Below are 18,977 nucleotides of genomic sequence, written 5' to 3' on the forward strand. Positions count from 1 at the left end.
TTCTCAAACCACTTTGATGGACAATCATTGAGCAGGTTCCTTCCATTAAATATTCTTTATTATCTTTATCTCTCTAGAGAGGAAAAGATTGCCATTATGCGTGAAAAGCACACAGCTCTGATGAAGCCCATAGTATTTGCCCTAGAGCATGTCTGTAGTATCACATCAGCACCTTCTGAGACACCCCATGAGAAGTGGTTCCAGGACAACTATGGAGAAGCCATTGAAAATGCTCTGGAAAAACTGAGAAATCCATCCAATCCTGCTAATCCTGGAAATAGCTGGTTGCCATTTAAACAGGTAGATAAAACCCGTTTTATCCTAGGTTATGTAGTATGTGTATTGTTTATCTAGGAGTTTAAGCTGTGAAGCAATAAGGATCTGATGATTGCATAGCACAAAATAAACTTACTACTGTGAGATTCCGTACCTTATCCTTACCTGATGCTCTCAGGCTGGTGTTTGGACTTGTGCTCATAAGATTACCGTGCTAAACTAGTGTTGACATGTAAAATAACCCAGAAAATTTGCTTATCTGTTTAGGTCTAAAAGTTTTATAATCTGGGAGATTCTCTTGCCCACCAGTTTTAGTGGACAGTTTTCTTCTGGTTAGTGTTAGAAATGCTAGGTGACCATCTTAATGTCTATTGGGGCCTTCTGACTCCCATGACTTTTCATTTGAATGAAGGCAGCTGGATAGATAGCTCTTGGCTGAACAGTATGGATGACAGCTATCTTTTATAGAGTGTTTAATCAGTGGCTGGTGGAAAGGGACTTTCCTAAACCTTGAATACTGTAGACTTAAGGTCTTCTTTAAGGGTGCCTTTACACATACTGGATCCGCAGCGGATTTCACTCTGCGAAATCCGCTGCGGGTCCAATATCAGTGCATCCCTATGAGAATACATAATTGACATCCCGCTGCGTGTATCTAAGTCCACCCCCCGGCGGCCGGCGCATACATCACCTCCTCCCCACTCCGGCTCGCTTTGGGGGTTCCTGGCGTCTGCTGGTCCCGCTCAGCCAATCAGTGCGCTGTCCCGCTGCAGCCACTAATTGGCTGAGCGGGACGTCCAGCCAAGAAACCCCGTAGCAAGCCGGAGTGGGGAGGAGGTGATGTATGCTCCGGCCACCGGGGGGTAAACTTAGATACACACAGCGGGATGTCAATTATGTCATGCACTGACACTGGATCTGCAGCAAATTTCGCTGCAAATCCGCAGCGGATCCGTTTTGTGTGTGTGTGTGTGTGTGTGTGTGTGTGAGAAGGCACCCTAAAGGAAAAGTTTGGGCAATGTTGAGAGCTTAAACACAGTTTGGTTTATTTCTTATTATAGGACCTTGTAAGTTTGCAACCCTAGGTATACTGTATAAAAATATAAAATGTGTTCCTTTTCTAGATAATGCTGAGCTTACAGCAAAGAGCACAGAAACGAGCAAGCTACCTGTTACGCCTCGAAGAAATCAGCCCCTGCTTGGCTGCCATGACCAACACAGAAATAGCCCTCCCAGGAGAAGTGTCGGATAGGGACACGATCACAATTCATAGTGTGGGCAGCACAATCACAATCCTGCCTACTAAAACCAAGCCGAAGAAGTTTATTTTCTTTGGCTCTGATGGGAAAAATTATCCATATCTCTTTAAAGGTAACCCTCCAGTTTTTATTGTATTGTGTATACTTTACATTGCACAGTATGTGACCTCTTCTTGTTGTAGGTTTGGAAGATTTGCATCTTGATGAAAGGATTATGCAGTTTCTTTCCATTGTGAACACCATGTTTGCTACCATCAATGGTCAAGAGTCACCCCACTTCCGTGCCCGCCATTACTCTGTCACACCCCTTGGCACTCGTTCTGGTCTCATTCAGTGGGTAGATGGAGCCACTCCACTGTTTGGTCTTTATAAAAGATGGCAGCAAAGGGAGGCTGCATTACAAGCACAAAAGGTATAAACTATACTAAAGTACATAGTGATTATGTTCTATCTGTCTGAAACAGCTCGGCACTGCTGCATCCCTCTCGCACTTTCTTAATATTTGGGGGGGGAGGGGCAGTTGTGGGAGTGATGATGACATGTAGCAATGCTGAGCTGACAGCTCTGCATCTGTCTCTCTCGCTGAGATCACAGGTGCCTCCAGGGATCATCCACAGGCCCAGGAGCAGTCTGTGATCTGAGTGGGAATTAAATGCTGGTGGAAAATAATCACTAGCTGAAGCGCACTCTCCCTAGTCTACCGCTCACCGAACAGAATAGGGCACAAATGCAAAAGTAAGCTAAGTAAAAGAAAAGCAAAAGAATACCCCCTTTAGCTCCAGTGAAGCTCTCATTACATTTAGTATGGAAAGCTATATTGTGTACCTTTTTAAGAAGCAAAGAAGACCTGTTAATAATTATTATTAGAGAATGGTTATCTAGCTAAGAATTGATGTACATTGCCAAGAGGTCAGGGTGTTTTAGTGTTCTGTCACATTGTATGCATTACCGGGGTCATCCAGGACTTTTTAAAGCTTTTATTTCCAACACACCGCCACACTATTGCTTGTATAAACACCTTACTGCATTGACTTCAGTGGAACTGAGCTGCAGGGCCACACACACACAAAATGAGGACAAAAGTGACGATGTTTAAGGAAGAAAGTGTTTTTTTTTTTTTTTTTTTTTGTTACACACCTGGATAACGCCTTAAATTTTTATCCCCCCCCAGGCCCAAGATTCCTACCAAACTCCTCAGAATCCAGCAATGGTTCCCCGTCCTAGTGAGCTATACTACAGTAAAATTGGCCCAGCGCTGAAAGCAGTCGGACTGAGTCTGGATGTATCCCGTCGTGACTGGCCGATAAATGTGATGAAGTCTGTACTAGAAGAGTTAATGGAATCCACCCCTCCAAACCTACTAGCAAAAGAGCTGTGGTGCTCATGTGCCACACCTGATGAGTGGTGGAAAGTTACACAGGTAGGAATAGATCTTGTAAGTGGTTACTAAAACTTTACTGATCTTTGATTTTGTTCTTGGGTAATTTTTGCTTTTTGTGCACTTTTGCTTTATGTACTTTGTAAAGGCACCCTACATTTTACCCACACGAGTCCTGACCCACCACAGGTCTAAAGACTTTAACTGACTGCATCATATATTATTATGATTCTATCAGTTTGGGTCATTAGACTTCAAAGTGAATCTGTAATTTACATTCCAAACTGCTGAGACAAAGATAGCTTTCATACAAGTTTCTATATTACAGAAAATGCTGTTGTTCTCCTGTGCAAAATGTTAGAGGCTTTCAGAAGCTCCAGAACTGCTGCAAGCTAGAATGTCTCCTCACTCTTTTTTCCCATACCTGGTCCCGCAGGATTGTCTGGGGTCCCAAGCCCTTAGCACAACATGGCCTAGGGGAGCGTTGCATTGACACTATGCACAGGAGCATAAAAAGAGTTTTTTCTATGTTCTGGAAGCGCAGATGGATATGTGAAAGATACAATGTGTCGCCTTGACTTCACAGCCATCGAACAGCGTTGGCTGCAGACAGATCCACGTTATCGGGCTGGATGTAATATCTAATATGGACACAAGCACACGTGAAAATGCCCAAAAGACATCCATTTATTATATTGGGGAATTTACAGCAGTCCCTCATTTATACTTGCAGATGACCATTATCTTGCTTTGCCTACAGGAGTGATTCAGTTAATGAGAAATTGTAGGGAAATACGTTTCTCTGGTTCTCGCCAGTGTCACCCCCATTGGGAGATTATATATTTTTTAATGGTATTGGTAGAAACCATTACTTGTAACCTGTAATTTTAAATTCTGTTTTTTGTTTTTTCTCAGTCCTACTCTAGATCAACTGCTGTCATGTCAATGGTTGGTTACATCATAGGTCTTGGTGACAGACACTTGGATAATGTACTGATTGATATGACCAGCGGAGAGGTGGTGCACATTGATTATAATGTTTGCTTTGAGAAAGGTGAGTTGTTTGTTTGAGTGTATAGCTGTAGGTGTAATCCAACATGCGCATAATGTAAACTATGTCTATAACTCTGGTCTGTAGGCAAAAGTCTCCGCGTTCCTGAAAAAGTCCCTTTCCGGATGACCCAGAACATTCAGAGTGCGCTGGGAGTAACAGGAGTGGAGGGAGTATTCCGACTGTCATGTGAACAGGTGAAAAACCCAGTTAAAGTGTTTCCTTTGGTCATTGGCGTACAGTGAATTTGTAAAGCTGCACGCCTACCTCAGTATGCATATGTATGTCAGTGCTAAATTTATCCAATCTTACTTGCTGTGCTTTATTTCAGGTCCTTCACATAATGCGAAGAGGCAGAGAGACTTTGCTGACATTACTTGAGGCTTTTGTTTATGACCCTCTGGTGGACTGGACGGCTGGTGGAGAAGCTGGATTTGCTGGTGCGGTCTATGGTGGAGGAGGTCAACAGGCTGAAAACAAACAAAGCAAGCGTGAGATGGAGCGAGAAATTACGCAGAGCCTGTTTTCTTCCAGAGTAGCGGAGATTAAGGTTAGTGATCGGTTACTACGTTTTTGTAAACTGTGACAACATGTAGGTACAGGTGGTCCTTGGTAACCCTGCATAGTGTAGTAAGTATCTTATTTTAACAGGTGAACTGGTTTAAAAACAAAGATGAGATGCTGAGTGTCCTTCCTAAGCTAGACAGCAGCCTGGATGAATACCTAAACTTGCATGAAGAATTGTCAGAAGTGGAGAAGCTGCAGACGAGACTTGTGGAAGAGATGACATTCTTAGAAGGTGCTGAAGCATCGGATCACCCTGCTCATACTCTGCAGCATAGGTTGGTTGTATGCTTGTACTTACACATCATAAATATTGTGTGACTTCCCTGTGTCCATAAGCTGGTCATGCACATGGGGAAAAATGTGGGCTGAACGCTTAAACTATCTACCATATTTTCCAGCACATAAGACAACTTTTTAACCCTCGAAAAATCTGCTTGTAAGCTGGGAGTCATGTTGTTCGCCAGATACGATCACCGCATGCGGTGAGAGGAGCTCAAGAGCTGCTATAAATAAGCCATCCCTTGGGTCTAGTGGCAGGATCCCCCTGCCCACCCCTACCCCCCTTCCCTTTCTCATTTTATGAATAAAAATTTATAAATAAATATATTTGATATCGCCACAGCAGAATCGACCAAAATATTAAATTATGTCTTTCTTTGCACAATAAATGGCGTAAGCACAAAAAAAATGCACGTTTTTGGTCACATCAAATCCGGAAAGATTGTACTAAAAAGTGACCAAAAATTTGCATGTACGCAAGCAATTGGGTAGGTCTCTTTGTCAGTCTGAGAGTCTGGAAACAGCTATGCACCCTCCTCCTATTGAAATCGCATGCTTAGAGATCAGGACCATCATCTGTTGGTTAAACATAACTTTAAATGAAATTTTTATCATTGGGTTTATATGAATGTTTGTTTTTAAATATGATACATCCTTCTTTCTTTTATTTTTTGCCTTTATACACTTCTTTATGCATGATTGTGATTGTCGTCTTTAGGTATTCTGAACACACTCAACTCCAGACACAGCAGCGAGCTGTCCAGGAATCTATCCAAGTGAAGCTGAATGAATTTGAGCAGTGGATAACACAGTACCAGGCCGCCTTCAGCAATTTAGAGGCAACAAAATTGGCAGGACTGCTTCAAGAAATAAGCAGTCAAATGGACTTGGGTATTTAATGTTTTTTTTTATTACTATCTGTAAAAGAACATAAATTCATGCACCTAATCTGCATCATAATACTTGCTAAAAGTAGAACGTTCTCTTTACTTAGTATACAGAGCTTAAAGAAGGTCTAAATGATTGTGTTAGGAAATTTCTATTTTGTGTGATTTTCTCTTTTGCTTCCTCAGGTCCTCCCAGTTACGTACCTGCGACAGCTTTCTTACAGAATGCCGGCCAGGCACACCTCATCACGCAGTGTGAACAGTATGAAGCAGAGTTAGGCACACTACTGCAACAGCGACGCTCTGTGCTCCGTGGCTGCCTTGAGCACCTTCACAACTATGCCACTGTAGCACTTCTGTACCCGAAATCTGTGTTTCAGAAGCACCGAATGGAACAGTGGAAGACCTGGATGGAAGAATTGATATGCAGCATGACAATGGAGCACTGCCAAGAACTATACAGGAAGTAAGCACAGAAAATAAAATCTGTTATGTAGCTGTAAGATTGTTGGTCATGTATTCTGTGGTTGTTGTAGTAACATAGAACCATTCATAGAACATATTACATAGATATGTAATAAGTTGGCAATACTAAATCTGATCATAACGCTAAAGCCACTACATATAATTCTATGAGGTAGTAGTAGTAGTAGTAGAATATATGCCATACTGAGATTTTTATTTTTTATTTTTCAAGGTATGAAATTCAGTATACTCCCCAACCCTCTCAAGCTCAGTTCATCTCTGCCACAGAGTTGGCACTGCAGCGTCATTATGCAGATACTAACAATCGCCTTTTGAGGCAAGTGGAGCGGCTTAAACAGGAGGCGGTTTCTGTGCCAGTGTGTGAGGACCAACTTAAAGAAATTGAGCGCTGCATTAAGGTTTTCCTACATGAAAATGGTGAAGAGGGCTCGCTGAGTCTGGCCAGCGTTGTCATCTCTGCTCTTTGTACTTTAACAAGGTAGACATTCTGTGGCTGCTTGCTATAAGCTAACCTACACTTCACTTCACTCATGTAGACGTACTATTTACATTTTCTTTATATGCACTTGGCAGGCGTAATCTAATGATGGAAGGTGCAGCGTCTAGTGCCGGGGAACAGCTGGTGGATCTAACATCACGGGATGGAGCCTGGTTCCTAGAAGAGCTTTGCAGTATGAGTGGCAATGTCACATGCCTTGTGCAGTTACTCAAGCAGTGCAAGCTTATTCCACAAGATCTGGATATACCTAACCCTCTGGAAGCGTCAGAAGCCGTGCATCTAGCTAATGCAGTTTACACCTCTCTTCATGTAAGTAAGACATCCAATATCTTCATTACATAAGCAATAGCAGCTAGAGAGGCAATGGATTCTGAAAATGAAAAGTTTTTAAATGTCACTGTTTAAATGTTTTTTGCAGAAATCAGAAAGGCGATTTTTAGAAACTTTGTAATTGGGTTTATTATCCAAAAAATGCATTTTTATTATCAGAAAGCAGTTTGAAGCTCTCCCCCCTGTCTTCATTGTTCTCTATGGAGAGGGGAGGGATGGAGGGAGATGAGGCACCAAAACAGGACAACAAAGAGTTAATTTATAGCTACATCATCGTGCTATCTCCTCTTAATTCAGCACTGACCTCTCTGACCTCTGAATTATGGCTTTCACACAGGTCCTGCTGTGTAATCCTTTGTTCTCTGCTCTCTGCTGCCGACTAATCTCCCTCCTCCCCTCTCCATAGAACAGACAGGGCTCGACTGATGTAAGAGTCGGGATTTCCTGATAATGAGCAGTGCATTAGAGAGAGGAAGGGAGCGGAGGACCTGGGGAAAGTCTTTTTGAATGCAGATAATGGCATATTTGCCTAATAAACCCAATTACAAAGTTTCTTAAAATGGCCAGTACTATTGATTTCTGCAACAAAAAAAAAATAATAATAATAATAATGACAGTGACACTTTAAGTGCTTTTGAAGTGGAATTTAACATTTTAAATTCTCTGAAAGAGCTGTGACATTACCAAAACCACCTGTCTGCAGGACAGAAGATTATTATGTGATCTTTCGGACACCAAACACCATCAGATATCTGTCAGGTCCCAACAGTTGAATGGAGCAATAGGACGCGTGTCAGATTACTGCTTCATTTAAATGGGAGGCAGTGGTCGGACCCCCACAAATCAGACACTTTACCTATCCTACAGTAGATGACCATTGGTTGGTAAAATGTCTTTGTTTGACATATGTAAAGCCAAGGTTGGCCTTGGGCTAACTCTTAGGGAACATTGGGACTAGCATTTATCTAATGTAATCTATTGCTTGAATTGCACTGTTTACTAGCGGAAATGGGAGGGGTCGAGATTTCAAGAGCACATTGTTATTTTACAGAGTTAAAGTGCCATAATACTCTGCTGACCGCACTTGCAGAAATACAGGGAGTAAATTAATTCTCACGTATATGCAAGTCATTTTAGAAGATTGTTGGTGCTGCTAATGCAGCTCTCCAGTATACTCTTTCTGTAAGACTAGATTAGTATGAAATGTTTGCCCTGTTGCCTGCTGACCGTCTCTTATTCTTACATTTTAAAGGAGCTGAACTCAAACTTCTGTCAGATAATCTTCCCTGAAGCACTGAGATGCTTGATGAAAGGTGAACAGACTTTAGAGGCCATGCTGCAGGAACTGGACAACCTGATTGAACAAACAACAGATGGGACTCCATTGCAGGCTCTGGTTGAGTCGTTGCAGACCTATCTAAGGAATGCAGCCATGGGACTGGAAGATGAGGCTAATGCTCACTACATTGACATTGCAAGGTATTCAGGGTTCAAATGAAATGGATGAGATGTATATGCTGGGGTGGCTGATAAAGGAATAGCACTAACACATGTTATGCAAAGAATATTACTGATGTGTGTATCAGTCCTTAAAGCGTTCATAAATGTAGACAATGGAGATAGGGGGGTAAAATCTAATGTTAATAAATTGGTATTTTTTTTGTTTACCCTTCTCTTCATTTATGAACACCTTGAGGACTGCTTTGTAGTTCATACCTTTCCTAGATGACTAAGTGTCTTTTCAGATTTGAAGGAAATTTTTTTTCTTTTGATAGACAAGATTTATAGGGATTTTCCTGAGAAAATCTTTGACATTTAGAAGTGCTCAGGGTGACTGATTCCACCATTGTTGGTGTTCTCTTGGTGCCAGTCCTGCTGCTAAGAGCTTCTTGTTCTGCATCCTGACACATAGGTAGCACTAATTCTGGACCAGTCACTTGCTGAGGAAGGGTCACTATTGTGAACATCTCATATGTGTCCAGATGAAGAAAAAGAACCTGTAAGCAGTGTGATCAGCAACCTAGGTCGATCAGTGGCAGATGAGTTCTTTTTTTCTCCAGGCACCATCCTGTTTCGATCTCTCAGTTTACTACTAATGCTTTGGATCTTGCAGGTTACTTCGCTCTCAGTATGGAGACCTAATTCAGCCAAGAAATGGATCTGTTGATGAAACTCCAAAGATGTCAGCTGGTCAGATGCTATTGGTAGCATTTGATGGGATGTTTGCTCAAGTTGAAACTGCGTTTGGATTGTTACTTGATAAGGTGCAGAAATATTTATGGATATCAATCTGAATTATGTCCTTTGTAATTGCAGAGCTGTAGATAATTTTATGGATTTTTATATTCAGCTGAAACAGATGGAAATCCCCCCTGCATGGAGAAAAGTGGACATCATCCGTGAAGCACGTAGTACTCAAGTGAACTTTTTCGAAGATGAAGAACTTCAACGTGTTTTGGATGAAATCTTTTTCTTAAAGAGGCTACAAACCATTAGGGAATTCTTTAGACTTTGTGGAGTTTTCTCTCAAACCTTGTCTGGTGAGTAATTACCATGTCTGTATAATTTATATCCAGGTACTTTTTTGCTTGTTTTTTCCTTCCTTGTTACATTTTAGTGTGGCCATTTAGGCCAGTAAGCACCAGCGTAGTACAGAGATGTGCTAGGTCCACTATGGTTTAATTTCATATTAGCCCCCAGGACTTGCAGATGGGGAAATAGATGGGACCCTGTGGACATGAGTTTTTCAGCTTGTACAGTTTATTAGCTGCATTACTGAGTGAAGTAAAGGTTATGTATTTAGGATATTTTGTCAGTCCAGTCGGCCTCTGCTTATACGGTGCCTCTGGATAAGACCTCCTGCTGGAGGCAACATGTACTAACACATTGAAGTATAATAGCATGGTTTATGATATAACTGTACATGATAGTTTTATGGTTGTTTCTCTTTTCTTCTCCCTTCCTTTTCTCTACTAGGGAAGTGCCCAGTAGATGATCAGACTCCTGTAAATGGACCTGTGCAACTAGTCAATGTTAAAACCATGTATAGAAATTCTTCTCTGAGTGAAGAGCAGATGGCTAAACCCATTAAGTCCTTCACGGCAGACTTTGTGAGGCAGCTCTTGATCGGCCTCCCTACACAGGCTTTGGGGCTGACCCTGTGCAGCTACATCAGTGCACTGGGGGTTGATATTATTGCCCAAGTAGAAGCTAAAGACTTTGGGGCTGAAAGCAAAGTCTCTGTTGATGATCTCTGTAAAAAGGCAGTGGAGCACAACATCCAGATCTCCAGATTCTCCCAACTTGTGATGAACAGAGCGACGGTCCTAGCCAGTTCTTATGACACTGCTTGGAAGAAACAAGACTTAGTGCGCCGCCTAGAAACAAACATTGCTTCCTGCAAAACCAGCATGCAGCGTCTACAGCTACACATTGCAATGTTTCAGGTAATAATAAAGCAAAGCCTTAGTCTTGTGTACTGATTCATTACTAGGTTGTATAAGCAAAGGAAAAGCTCATCCTTTATTCAGTAAATTAAAAAAAAGTGTTTGTATGTATATATGTATGTATATATTTTTATTAATATATTTTTATATGCATAAGGGTCCATTTCCAACATGCTTCTGTCACACTACAGGAAATGGACTAAACATGGTCACTAGTAGGCTACATTTGGTCCATTTACCACAAACGTGACCATGCGTTCTGGGACAGGGCTAATGCATTTGTAGGGAGATCCTGCCGTACCCTTAAAGTTAATGGCTTGGTCAAGGGTTAGTGGTGGCAAGTAGTAGTTGTAGTAAAAGAACAAAAATGCATTTGTGCTGTTCTTTGGATTCGTACTATGACATTCTTAGTATAAACATAATGCTTTTTTGTATAAACTATATATATTGCTATGAGTATTCAGTGTGCTTACTGTAGTTGTAAGCTATGACACTCAACTTATCCTGAATTGTATATCCTGTTCTTCTCAAATACATTTGAGTGTTAAAATTGATGGTAGCTAAAAAGTTCGTCCATAATACTGAAGTGTGCTGACAGGTGTCCACTTTGCTCCTCAGAAACTTGCAAGAGTTGCTAACAAAGATCTTATTATAGATTTAGTTCATGTCACTGATTTTAGGCTGTTCTGCTTGTTTCTGCATCTGCTACAAACCATATTTGTGTGGTCCCATGACTGTTTTTCATTAGCAGCCATGATGAGCTTTCATTTATATATTTATTCTTTTACTTGGCTTTCATTTCAGTGGCAACATGAAGATCTACTTATCAGTCGGCCACAGACTCCGTCTGTTACACCTCCTCCACGATCGGCTATCTTAACCAGCATGAAGAAAAAACTTCATACACTTGGACAGATTGACTCTTCAATTGCTGCAGCCCAGGTATATACTGACTTTCATCTCCTTTGTCACGGTTCTCTGATGAGGGGCTGTATTCCATTTTTTTCCTAAACACAGATTCAGTTTGACATTTTTAACACTTAAAGCTACTCTGTATCCTCCAAGCAACCCCACCAAACAGCTAGTACCATCAGTCTGTGCCCTTGGTCTATGGCACTTCTCTTTTCTTCCCCACCCACCTAATTATTAGGAACACCCCAGGCAGGATTTCTATCCATTCCTAGTCTAAACCACACCTGTGTCTTATAGCACAGGTGCAGTTAAGACAAGTGACGAATAGGAGAAATCCTGCCTGGTGGTGGTCCTAATGATGAGGAGGGTGGGGAGGAAGAAAAGAGAAGCGCCACAGACATTCTAGTCCACACCAGCGTGACTTGCCTGCTGCAGATGAAAAGATAATTTTTTGCTCTTACCAAGGCACCAGGCACATTTTAAGAGACATTACCGGTAAGGATTTACTCTAATTAAACTGATGGTACTAGCGGTTTGGTGCAGTAGGTTGGTGGATACAGAGTGGTTTAACACATTTTCTCCAGTTACCATAAAGCACACTTCATGCTGCACTGCCTATACAGACATAGAAATATGCACCTACATTCCACATGTCGCCTAAAAAGCTACAACATAAAAAAGAAACTTAGTTTATTCCAAATACTCAAATCTTATTAATGAAACTAAGACTTGATACAATGAGACTTTCTCTGGACATAAGCTTTTTTTATTTTTTGCTGCCTCTTTTTGGCATTTGTTATATCCATACCATGTGACTGTAGAGCATTTGGTAAATTCAAGTGTTTGTAACCTGTAGTGATGTGTTGTGTTGTTCTCTGCATAGGAGAAACTAGCAGCTTTAGAAGCCAGCATTGAACAACGTTTAAAATGGGCAGGAGGGGCAAATCCAGCTTTGGCACCAGTCCTTCAAGACTTTGAGGCAACTATAACAGAGCGAAGAAATTTTGTTCTAAAGGAGAGCCAAAGAACAAGCCAGGTATTATAATGTTCTCTTAAATCCCAGCAGGTGATGTGGTGACATAGAATAGATGGCTCTTAATCTTTCTTGCGTTGTTTTACAGGTAACATTTCTGTGCAGCACCATCATACACTTTGAAAGTCTACGTACCCGGACCACGGAGACCCTGAGCTTGGATGCTGGTCTGTTTGAGCTCCTTAAACGCTGTCAGCAGATGTGCTCATTCGCTTCTCAATTCAACAGTTCAGTTTCTGAGCTTGAGCTACGACTTTTAAAACGAGTAGTAAGTATTGGGTTTCTTTCAATTTTGGTTAGCAATTGAATGTAGTTTCTTTTTGTTTGCTTGGATTTGTACATTTCAGCTTTCTGCCTTGTTTAGCTCTAAGCTTTGTGTCTGCATAACTGCTGACTGCAGGACAAGACAGGCGACTAAACTTTCACGTCCCCCCTCCTTGTGAATCTTGTACAGTTCATATATGTCTGTGCATCTGTAACATAGAAAAATGCTTTTCTTTTTTAGTACAAAGAGGCTTTCCTGAAGTGCAGCAAGCTGTAACACCTCCTCACGCCCCTTCTCCTCCCCCCATACCTGACCCTGTTTGGGACTTAAGGCCTTATTACACAATGTTAATGAGGAAGTGACTGCCGATCTGTCAGATTGAGCATGTCTGCTAATGGTGACCTTTCAACAAGCCCTATTACACAAAGTAATTATCAGCCACGTATGGCCGATAATCGCTCCATGTAATAGGGCCTTTAACTTCTAGGTGTCAATTAAAAAGGGAGGTGGGGGGAGAGAGGAGACATTCCAGCTTTTAGCTAATCAGGAACTTTGAATAAAAGCATTATTCTACACCCTGGAAGCACAGACAGATATATGAAAGGTACCATGTGTCTTTGACCTAACAGCACCTACCAGCATCAGCAGTTTAGAAGGTGAATCTAAGCTGATAGATTCACTAAACAACAAACAGGATGAGAACTGGGATTTAGTAGGGCATCTCCTATATATAAATATCTCACTCTGCCAATATGTTATAACTCCTGTTTATATTTTCTTAAATGAGGAACCCTGTATACCATGTTACCTGGCCAATATGTAGAGACTTATTGAACTACTTGCTTTCACATTTTCTGCAGGGAGCCTCCAGTGAGAGCGCTATTGGAAGCCCGGAGTGGCTGGTTTCTGCCCACAAACAGCTGAGCCATGACATGACAAATCAGAGAAGTCTGCAGAGTGAGAAGGAGCAGCAAGTTGAAACTGTTTGTGAAACCATACAAAACATGGTGGATTGTATCAAGACTGTGCTCACGGGTCACAACAGGCAGTTAGGAGATGTTAAACACCTACTGAAAGCCATGGCAAAGGTAAGGCATGTCATTAAATGTCTGGGGGTATTGTGACAATCTTCCAGTGATGGATTTCCCATGGGTTCATGGTAAATATAACCCTGTAACAATTTCTTTGCTAGGATGAAGAAGCAGCCCTTGCTGATGGGGAAGATGTGCCCTATGAGAACAGTGTCAGACAGTTTTTGTGCGAGTACAAGTCCTGGCAGGACAACATCCAGACTGTCCTTTTCACAATAGTTCAGGCCCTGGGCCAGGTTCGCTCCCAGGAACATATAGAAATGCTGCAGGAGATCACTCCAACTCTGAAGGAGCTTAAGTCGCAAAGCCAGAGGTACGAGTTAGTGGTACTTTTAGGAATGTTTTGCTTTTACTTGGTGTCTTGTATTTATGTTGGTATACCCCTGTCCTTTTCACCTCAGCATTTATGACAACTTGGTGGGATTTGCATCACCTTTGGTAACAGATACCACAAATGAATGTGCCAGCCCAATCTCCACATCAACGTATCTGCCCAGCTTTGCCGCAGGTAAATTCATTAACTGCTGTCCTTTCCTTGGCTTTTACTTTTTATATTTCATTGCTCAGTTTGTTAGCTGTGTATTTCCATGGTTATCGCATTGATGTGTTTATGATGTGTTGATATATTATTTTTTTTTCTCCTTTTAACAATTCTTTCCGAAAATCAAAGCTGTGCGGAGCAACACTCTTCAGAAGACCCAGCCAGAGGGCATGTCTCAGAATACAAAAAAGCCAATTCAGAAAAACTTGGCCCCATCTGCAGACACCCCACCCAGCACCGTTCCAGGGCCTGTCAAGTGTGTTGTGTCGAGTCCTAAAAAGGCAGTGCGGGATCCAAAAACTGGCAAAGGTACATGCCCTGTGCTCCCGTACTAACAGTCTGCCTCTGCAGCTGTCTTTTGTATTCCCAGTGTTTTATTCATTGAGTAGAAAGGCTGCTTTAAATAATTTAAACATTAGTAAGTATGTATATTATAATAGATGCATCTGACATACAGGACCAAAAAGTTGCTAGATAGAGCAAACTCAATTCTGCCAAATCCTAGCTTAGCTTTGCAGCTTTATTGTAGTAACGGTAGCATGTAGTGAAATTGACAGTGCTGTCTTACTTACTACTTTATTTTTTTTCCTTACTAGTAAAAAATGCTGGTACTATCATGGATTTTGTGTGGTCTTGCAAATAGATTTTAAAGGGGTATTCTTCTCTCAAAAATAGCTGATCCCTTCAGGCTTGTTTGTGGCCATCAGAGATAGTTAGGTTAAGGATTTACTCAATTTGCTTAACTCTCATTGACTTTAAGGGTACAAACTCACTGAGAAGATCCCTGCCCTGTACACCCTATGGGCAGACAAACTCGCAGCAGGATGCACGTCCCGTTAACCCCCCAGCCGCCGGAGCCTATACATCACCGGGTCCCCGCTCCGGCTTGCTCCGGGGCTCCTGGTGTCTTCACACCCCCCTCAATCAGTGCTCTACGGCTGGGCAGCGCACTGATTGGCTGAGCGGGACATGCTGGGAACCCCATAGCAAGCCGGAGCAGGGGCCCGGTGATGTATAGGCTCTGGCGGCTGGGGAATTAACGGGGCGGGCTGTGGACAAACTTGCAGCGGGATGTGCATCTTGCTGCGAGTTTGTCTGCCCATAGGGTGTACAGGGCAGGGATCCACAGCGGGTCGCAGTTTGTACCCTTATGGACTATGTAAAACAGCTTTTAGTTCAACAGTACAAAAGACTTTATAAACCAAGTAAATCTTTTGCCAAGTGATTTTTTTTTTTTTTTTCCTTTCTCCTCCCTTAGCTGTACAAGAACGTAATTCTTATGCAGTCAGCGTTTGGAAGCGTGTGAAGGCAAAGCTGGAGGGAAGAGATGTGGATCCTAACAGGAGGATGTCTGTTGCTGAGCAGGTAACTTTAGTTAAAAGAATGGTGACAATACACTGTAGTTGCTAATATTTCTGAGGGGAAATCATTGAGGCTGTATGTCACGTCTGAGCTTGCACAAAGCTTTGTGCCTAAGGGAGAAGACTTTTCCGATGTATGTCTCTCTCCATCGAATTCTTTGGTAATGACTGGTTTATTATGTGGTGTAAACTAATGGACACCATAGCATTTATTACTTTATTTTATAGAATAGCTATTACTTCTGTTTCTATATCAGTTCCGTTGTATAGGTACTGTAACACGTTATTTGGGAATTTTCTTAGCATTGAGTACCAATTCAGTTTTCTGCTCTGTTCTAGGTGGACTTTGTGATTAAGGAGGCGACAAACCTAGATAACCTGGCTCAGCTGTATGAAGGTTGGACAGCTTGGGTGTGAGAAAGAAGACTACAGACAAGCCTGGTTCAGCACAGTCCGAAATCCACCAGAATCAATCAAGTCTCAGGCATCCACAGCCGCGCCAAGGCCGGTGGCGATGTATACTGGGGGCTTAATCTAGGAAATCCTGGTGCAGTGGGAAAAGGAATCCCACAGGAACGCTGCACCCAGAGAAATGTTAAACATCAATGGTCAGCAATCCCCAGGGCACAGAGTATAACGCTCACCGTCTGGTTAACGTGATTGTCTTTCTGCTATGGAAGATCTGACAATATGTCTGACAAATGGCTGCAGAAAGAGATTGGCATCCTCCAGACAGCATGGTGATCTAGAACTCTCTTCCATGTGACCCTGTCAACCATTGAGGAAATGCTAAACCCTGTTCGTAAAGGGGGGAAAACTGGGGCCATCAAGGATTTGCCGTGAAGAAGATGCTATCAGTTTCTTGGGTTACTCTTGTTGCTTGGCAACATTGTTGGTTGAGTTGACCAGTTTAGCACAGAAGAGGCTAGGAGATGAAGCATGGCCTTTAATAAAACATAGCTGAAAAGAAGCAGCCAAAGAACAGAATTGTGAAGTTAGGTGGACTTCTGAGAAGAAGAAAAAGCCTTGTTCTCCATTCTTTTCTTCCCCTAAATTCTCGTAGTTTAGGAAGACTTGTTTATTTTCAACTCTTGTACTTCTCACACAGTTGTCCGCTTTACTCTTTGTATGTTTGCTAATTGGGCAGGTATCAGAATATACAAACCTGGGGCTTAAGAAACCGTACTAATAGATGATTCCCTATGGGTAAGTCTAGTGTGGCCCTCGCCCAGCTTCCGGAAGGGATCAACACTGTGCATTTTTGAACCTCAACTGGTTCTCCTGATCATAAAAATCATTTGTGTTCTAGTATGTTCCAGCCCGTGTTAGTTTTGTTTGTTTTTTTTCTTCACTTCTTTTTTTTTTTTTTCTTTTCCTTTAACCATCTTGTACACTGTTGCAGACAGCTATACAATAAAGTGTTCTGGTGGAGGTAGACTGCAGTGGTGGTTAATTCTCAATGTGAATGGAAGGGAATTTTTCACGTTACACTCCTGGTTTTAAACCCTTTATACTTGGGAGTTTTAATTTGTTCATTTTTTTTTTTCTCCAGTGTGAACTGAGATTTGTTGCCAAATTCTATCTCTTCCTATTCTAGAGTATACGGCTCCAATTCATCCATGATTTCACATTCTTCATCTTTTCTTTAACACATGGACATGCAGAGGCACAGGTTTTCCTAAACTGCAGGACATTTAGAAAGAATAATAGAAACAGTTTTTCCAATATTTTCTTTTGTTTTTACCTTTTAGTAAGTTCTGTAGGACGGCGCATATGCTTGACCATGAAAGCAATGCTTTGCAGACCTGTCCACGCAGATGTGAATTGTGTACTACCCTTTTGTTAGCTAGTTATGTCATAGTTTTTGGAGATAGATATACTGTAAGTCTTGATAAAATGATTTTTAAAATAAACATTCTAGAATTTTTTTCCGTTTTTGTTTCTTCCATTTAGTGAACCTAACTTACCCATATACAAATTGAATTCAAATAGCCATTGTAGTCCTGTATACGTCTGTGATGTGCTAACTTTGGTATAGTCCCTGAGAGTGCATTACAATGATCTACTATTTGATGATACTGAACATTACTAAGAGCACATAATCTGTCTGTTTAGGGAAAATCTTGATTCAACCAGCAGCTGCCATCAAACCTTTTACTACGTTACCAGCAATGTAAGCATGTGGCGTGCTTATCGTATAACCTTCCCCGCCAGGGAGGACTGCAGCACGTGGTGGTAAATTGCGTTTCAGCCCTCTCTCATGAAAACATTCGATCTGTTTTGAGAATTTTAAAACTTTTTTTCCCCACTCCCTAAACCTAAAGTATTAATAGAACGCAAGTAAAAGAAATTGTAATGTTTGCGGTTAGTATACCTATCAGTTTGTAGGAATGACAGTCGTGTTTACTCTGATTGGCCGGCTAAGAGTATATAAATGCTGAGTAATGCATGTCGTTTTGTGTACCAGCAAACACTACTATCACGGTAATGGTAAGACTGTGTGTGTCAGAATCCTTTGTGAAGGAATGACAACTTTTTGGCCACTTTTACTATTGTTAACAGAACTCCTTGTAAGATGTAGATAAAGTGAAGACAGTATGCATTACATTTAATTTCCTGAGAAATGTTAACATTTAATGTACTTCACAGACACCTGTAATATTACATTTCTGCTTTCAAATACAAAGGTCTATGAAGAATCGGATTCTTAATTGTTTAAATAAAATGACATACTTCCTATTAAACTGTACTTGTTTTTGATAACTGGATGCCGTTCAGTCCTGAAATAAAAATGCTTTGCTTTATTTTCACGGAGTACAGTGTCAGTGTTCTGGTGTCTTTTTTTTTTTTTTTTTTCTTTTTTTTGGCAATGGCACAAGGGAGAAAAAAGTGTAGGCCTTCTGTGCGGTCCGATGTGGAAGATAGCAGGGCAGGAGCGATGAAGCCGAAATGTCCTGTGTTCCGCTGCTTATTCCTTTGTGTTGCTGCATGTAACGGAACTATGTGTCACTTACATGCTGCAGCAGAACAAAGGGTGTTTCCCTTACGTCCCATTGGCATCACAACATATGGGGACTTGTTATGCCAATGGGTCTTAGGGAAAACAAATTAACTTCATAATTTTAGCTTAGAGTCTGTCATAGATTCCCAGGAGTTATTCTCTCTCCCTCCATTTGATAGGAAATATACTTGTCATACTTATCTTAGGCCTTATACAAGCAGTTGCAGAGGCAGTTCCTTGGGTACCCTTTACAAACAGAGATCCTGAACCCATAGTACCACAACCTGGGCAGGTTCTGTAAGAGGTGACCCATGT

At 41.5% G+C, this 18,977-nt stretch overlaps 1 protein-coding gene across 3 annotated transcripts in view; it reads left to right on the forward strand.

Annotated features, from left to right (window-relative positions):
• SMG1 (SMG1 nonsense mediated mRNA decay associated PI3K related kinase) overlaps nt 1-18,465 on the forward strand; it is a 60,090-nt gene extending 41,625 nt beyond the window's left edge. For all 3 annotated transcript variants that reach the window (XM_069983743.1, XM_069983745.1, XM_069983744.1), the window contains exons 39-63: nt 78-300; nt 1,401-1,647; nt 1,718-1,947; nt 2,707-2,955; nt 3,829-3,967; nt 4,052-4,161; nt 4,296-4,514; nt 4,616-4,806; nt 5,529-5,701; nt 5,884-6,163; nt 6,395-6,661; nt 6,757-6,991; nt 8,265-8,491; nt 9,126-9,276; nt 9,363-9,552; nt 9,989-10,458; nt 11,263-11,400; nt 12,254-12,406; nt 12,492-12,671; nt 13,529-13,756; nt 13,861-14,072; nt 14,161-14,267; nt 14,430-14,609; nt 15,559-15,665; nt 16,001-18,465. In XM_069983743.1, the coding sequence (XP_069839844.1) occupies nt 78-300; nt 1,401-1,647; nt 1,718-1,947; nt 2,707-2,955; nt 3,829-3,967; nt 4,052-4,161; nt 4,296-4,514; nt 4,616-4,806; nt 5,529-5,701; nt 5,884-6,163; nt 6,395-6,661; nt 6,757-6,991; nt 8,265-8,491; nt 9,126-9,276; nt 9,363-9,552; nt 9,989-10,458; nt 11,263-11,400; nt 12,254-12,406; nt 12,492-12,671; nt 13,529-13,756; nt 13,861-14,072; nt 14,161-14,267; nt 14,430-14,609; nt 15,559-15,665; nt 16,001-16,078 (4,984 nt within the window). In that variant the 3' untranslated portion in view covers nt 16,079-18,465. The remainder of the gene's footprint in view (nt 1-77; nt 301-1,400; nt 1,648-1,717; nt 1,948-2,706; nt 2,956-3,828; nt 3,968-4,051; nt 4,162-4,295; nt 4,515-4,615; nt 4,807-5,528; nt 5,702-5,883; nt 6,164-6,394; nt 6,662-6,756; nt 6,992-8,264; nt 8,492-9,125; nt 9,277-9,362; nt 9,553-9,988; nt 10,459-11,262; nt 11,401-12,253; nt 12,407-12,491; nt 12,672-13,528; nt 13,757-13,860; nt 14,073-14,160; nt 14,268-14,429; nt 14,610-15,558; nt 15,666-16,000) is intronic.
• The last annotated feature ends 512 nt before the right edge of the window (nt 18,466-18,977 follow it).

The sequence above is a fragment of the Dendropsophus ebraccatus genome, chromosome 9 (assembly GCF_027789765.1).
Source record: "Dendropsophus ebraccatus isolate aDenEbr1 chromosome 9, aDenEbr1.pat, whole genome shotgun sequence".
NCBI classification, from domain to species: domain Eukaryota; kingdom Metazoa; phylum Chordata; class Amphibia; order Anura; family Hylidae; genus Dendropsophus; species Dendropsophus ebraccatus.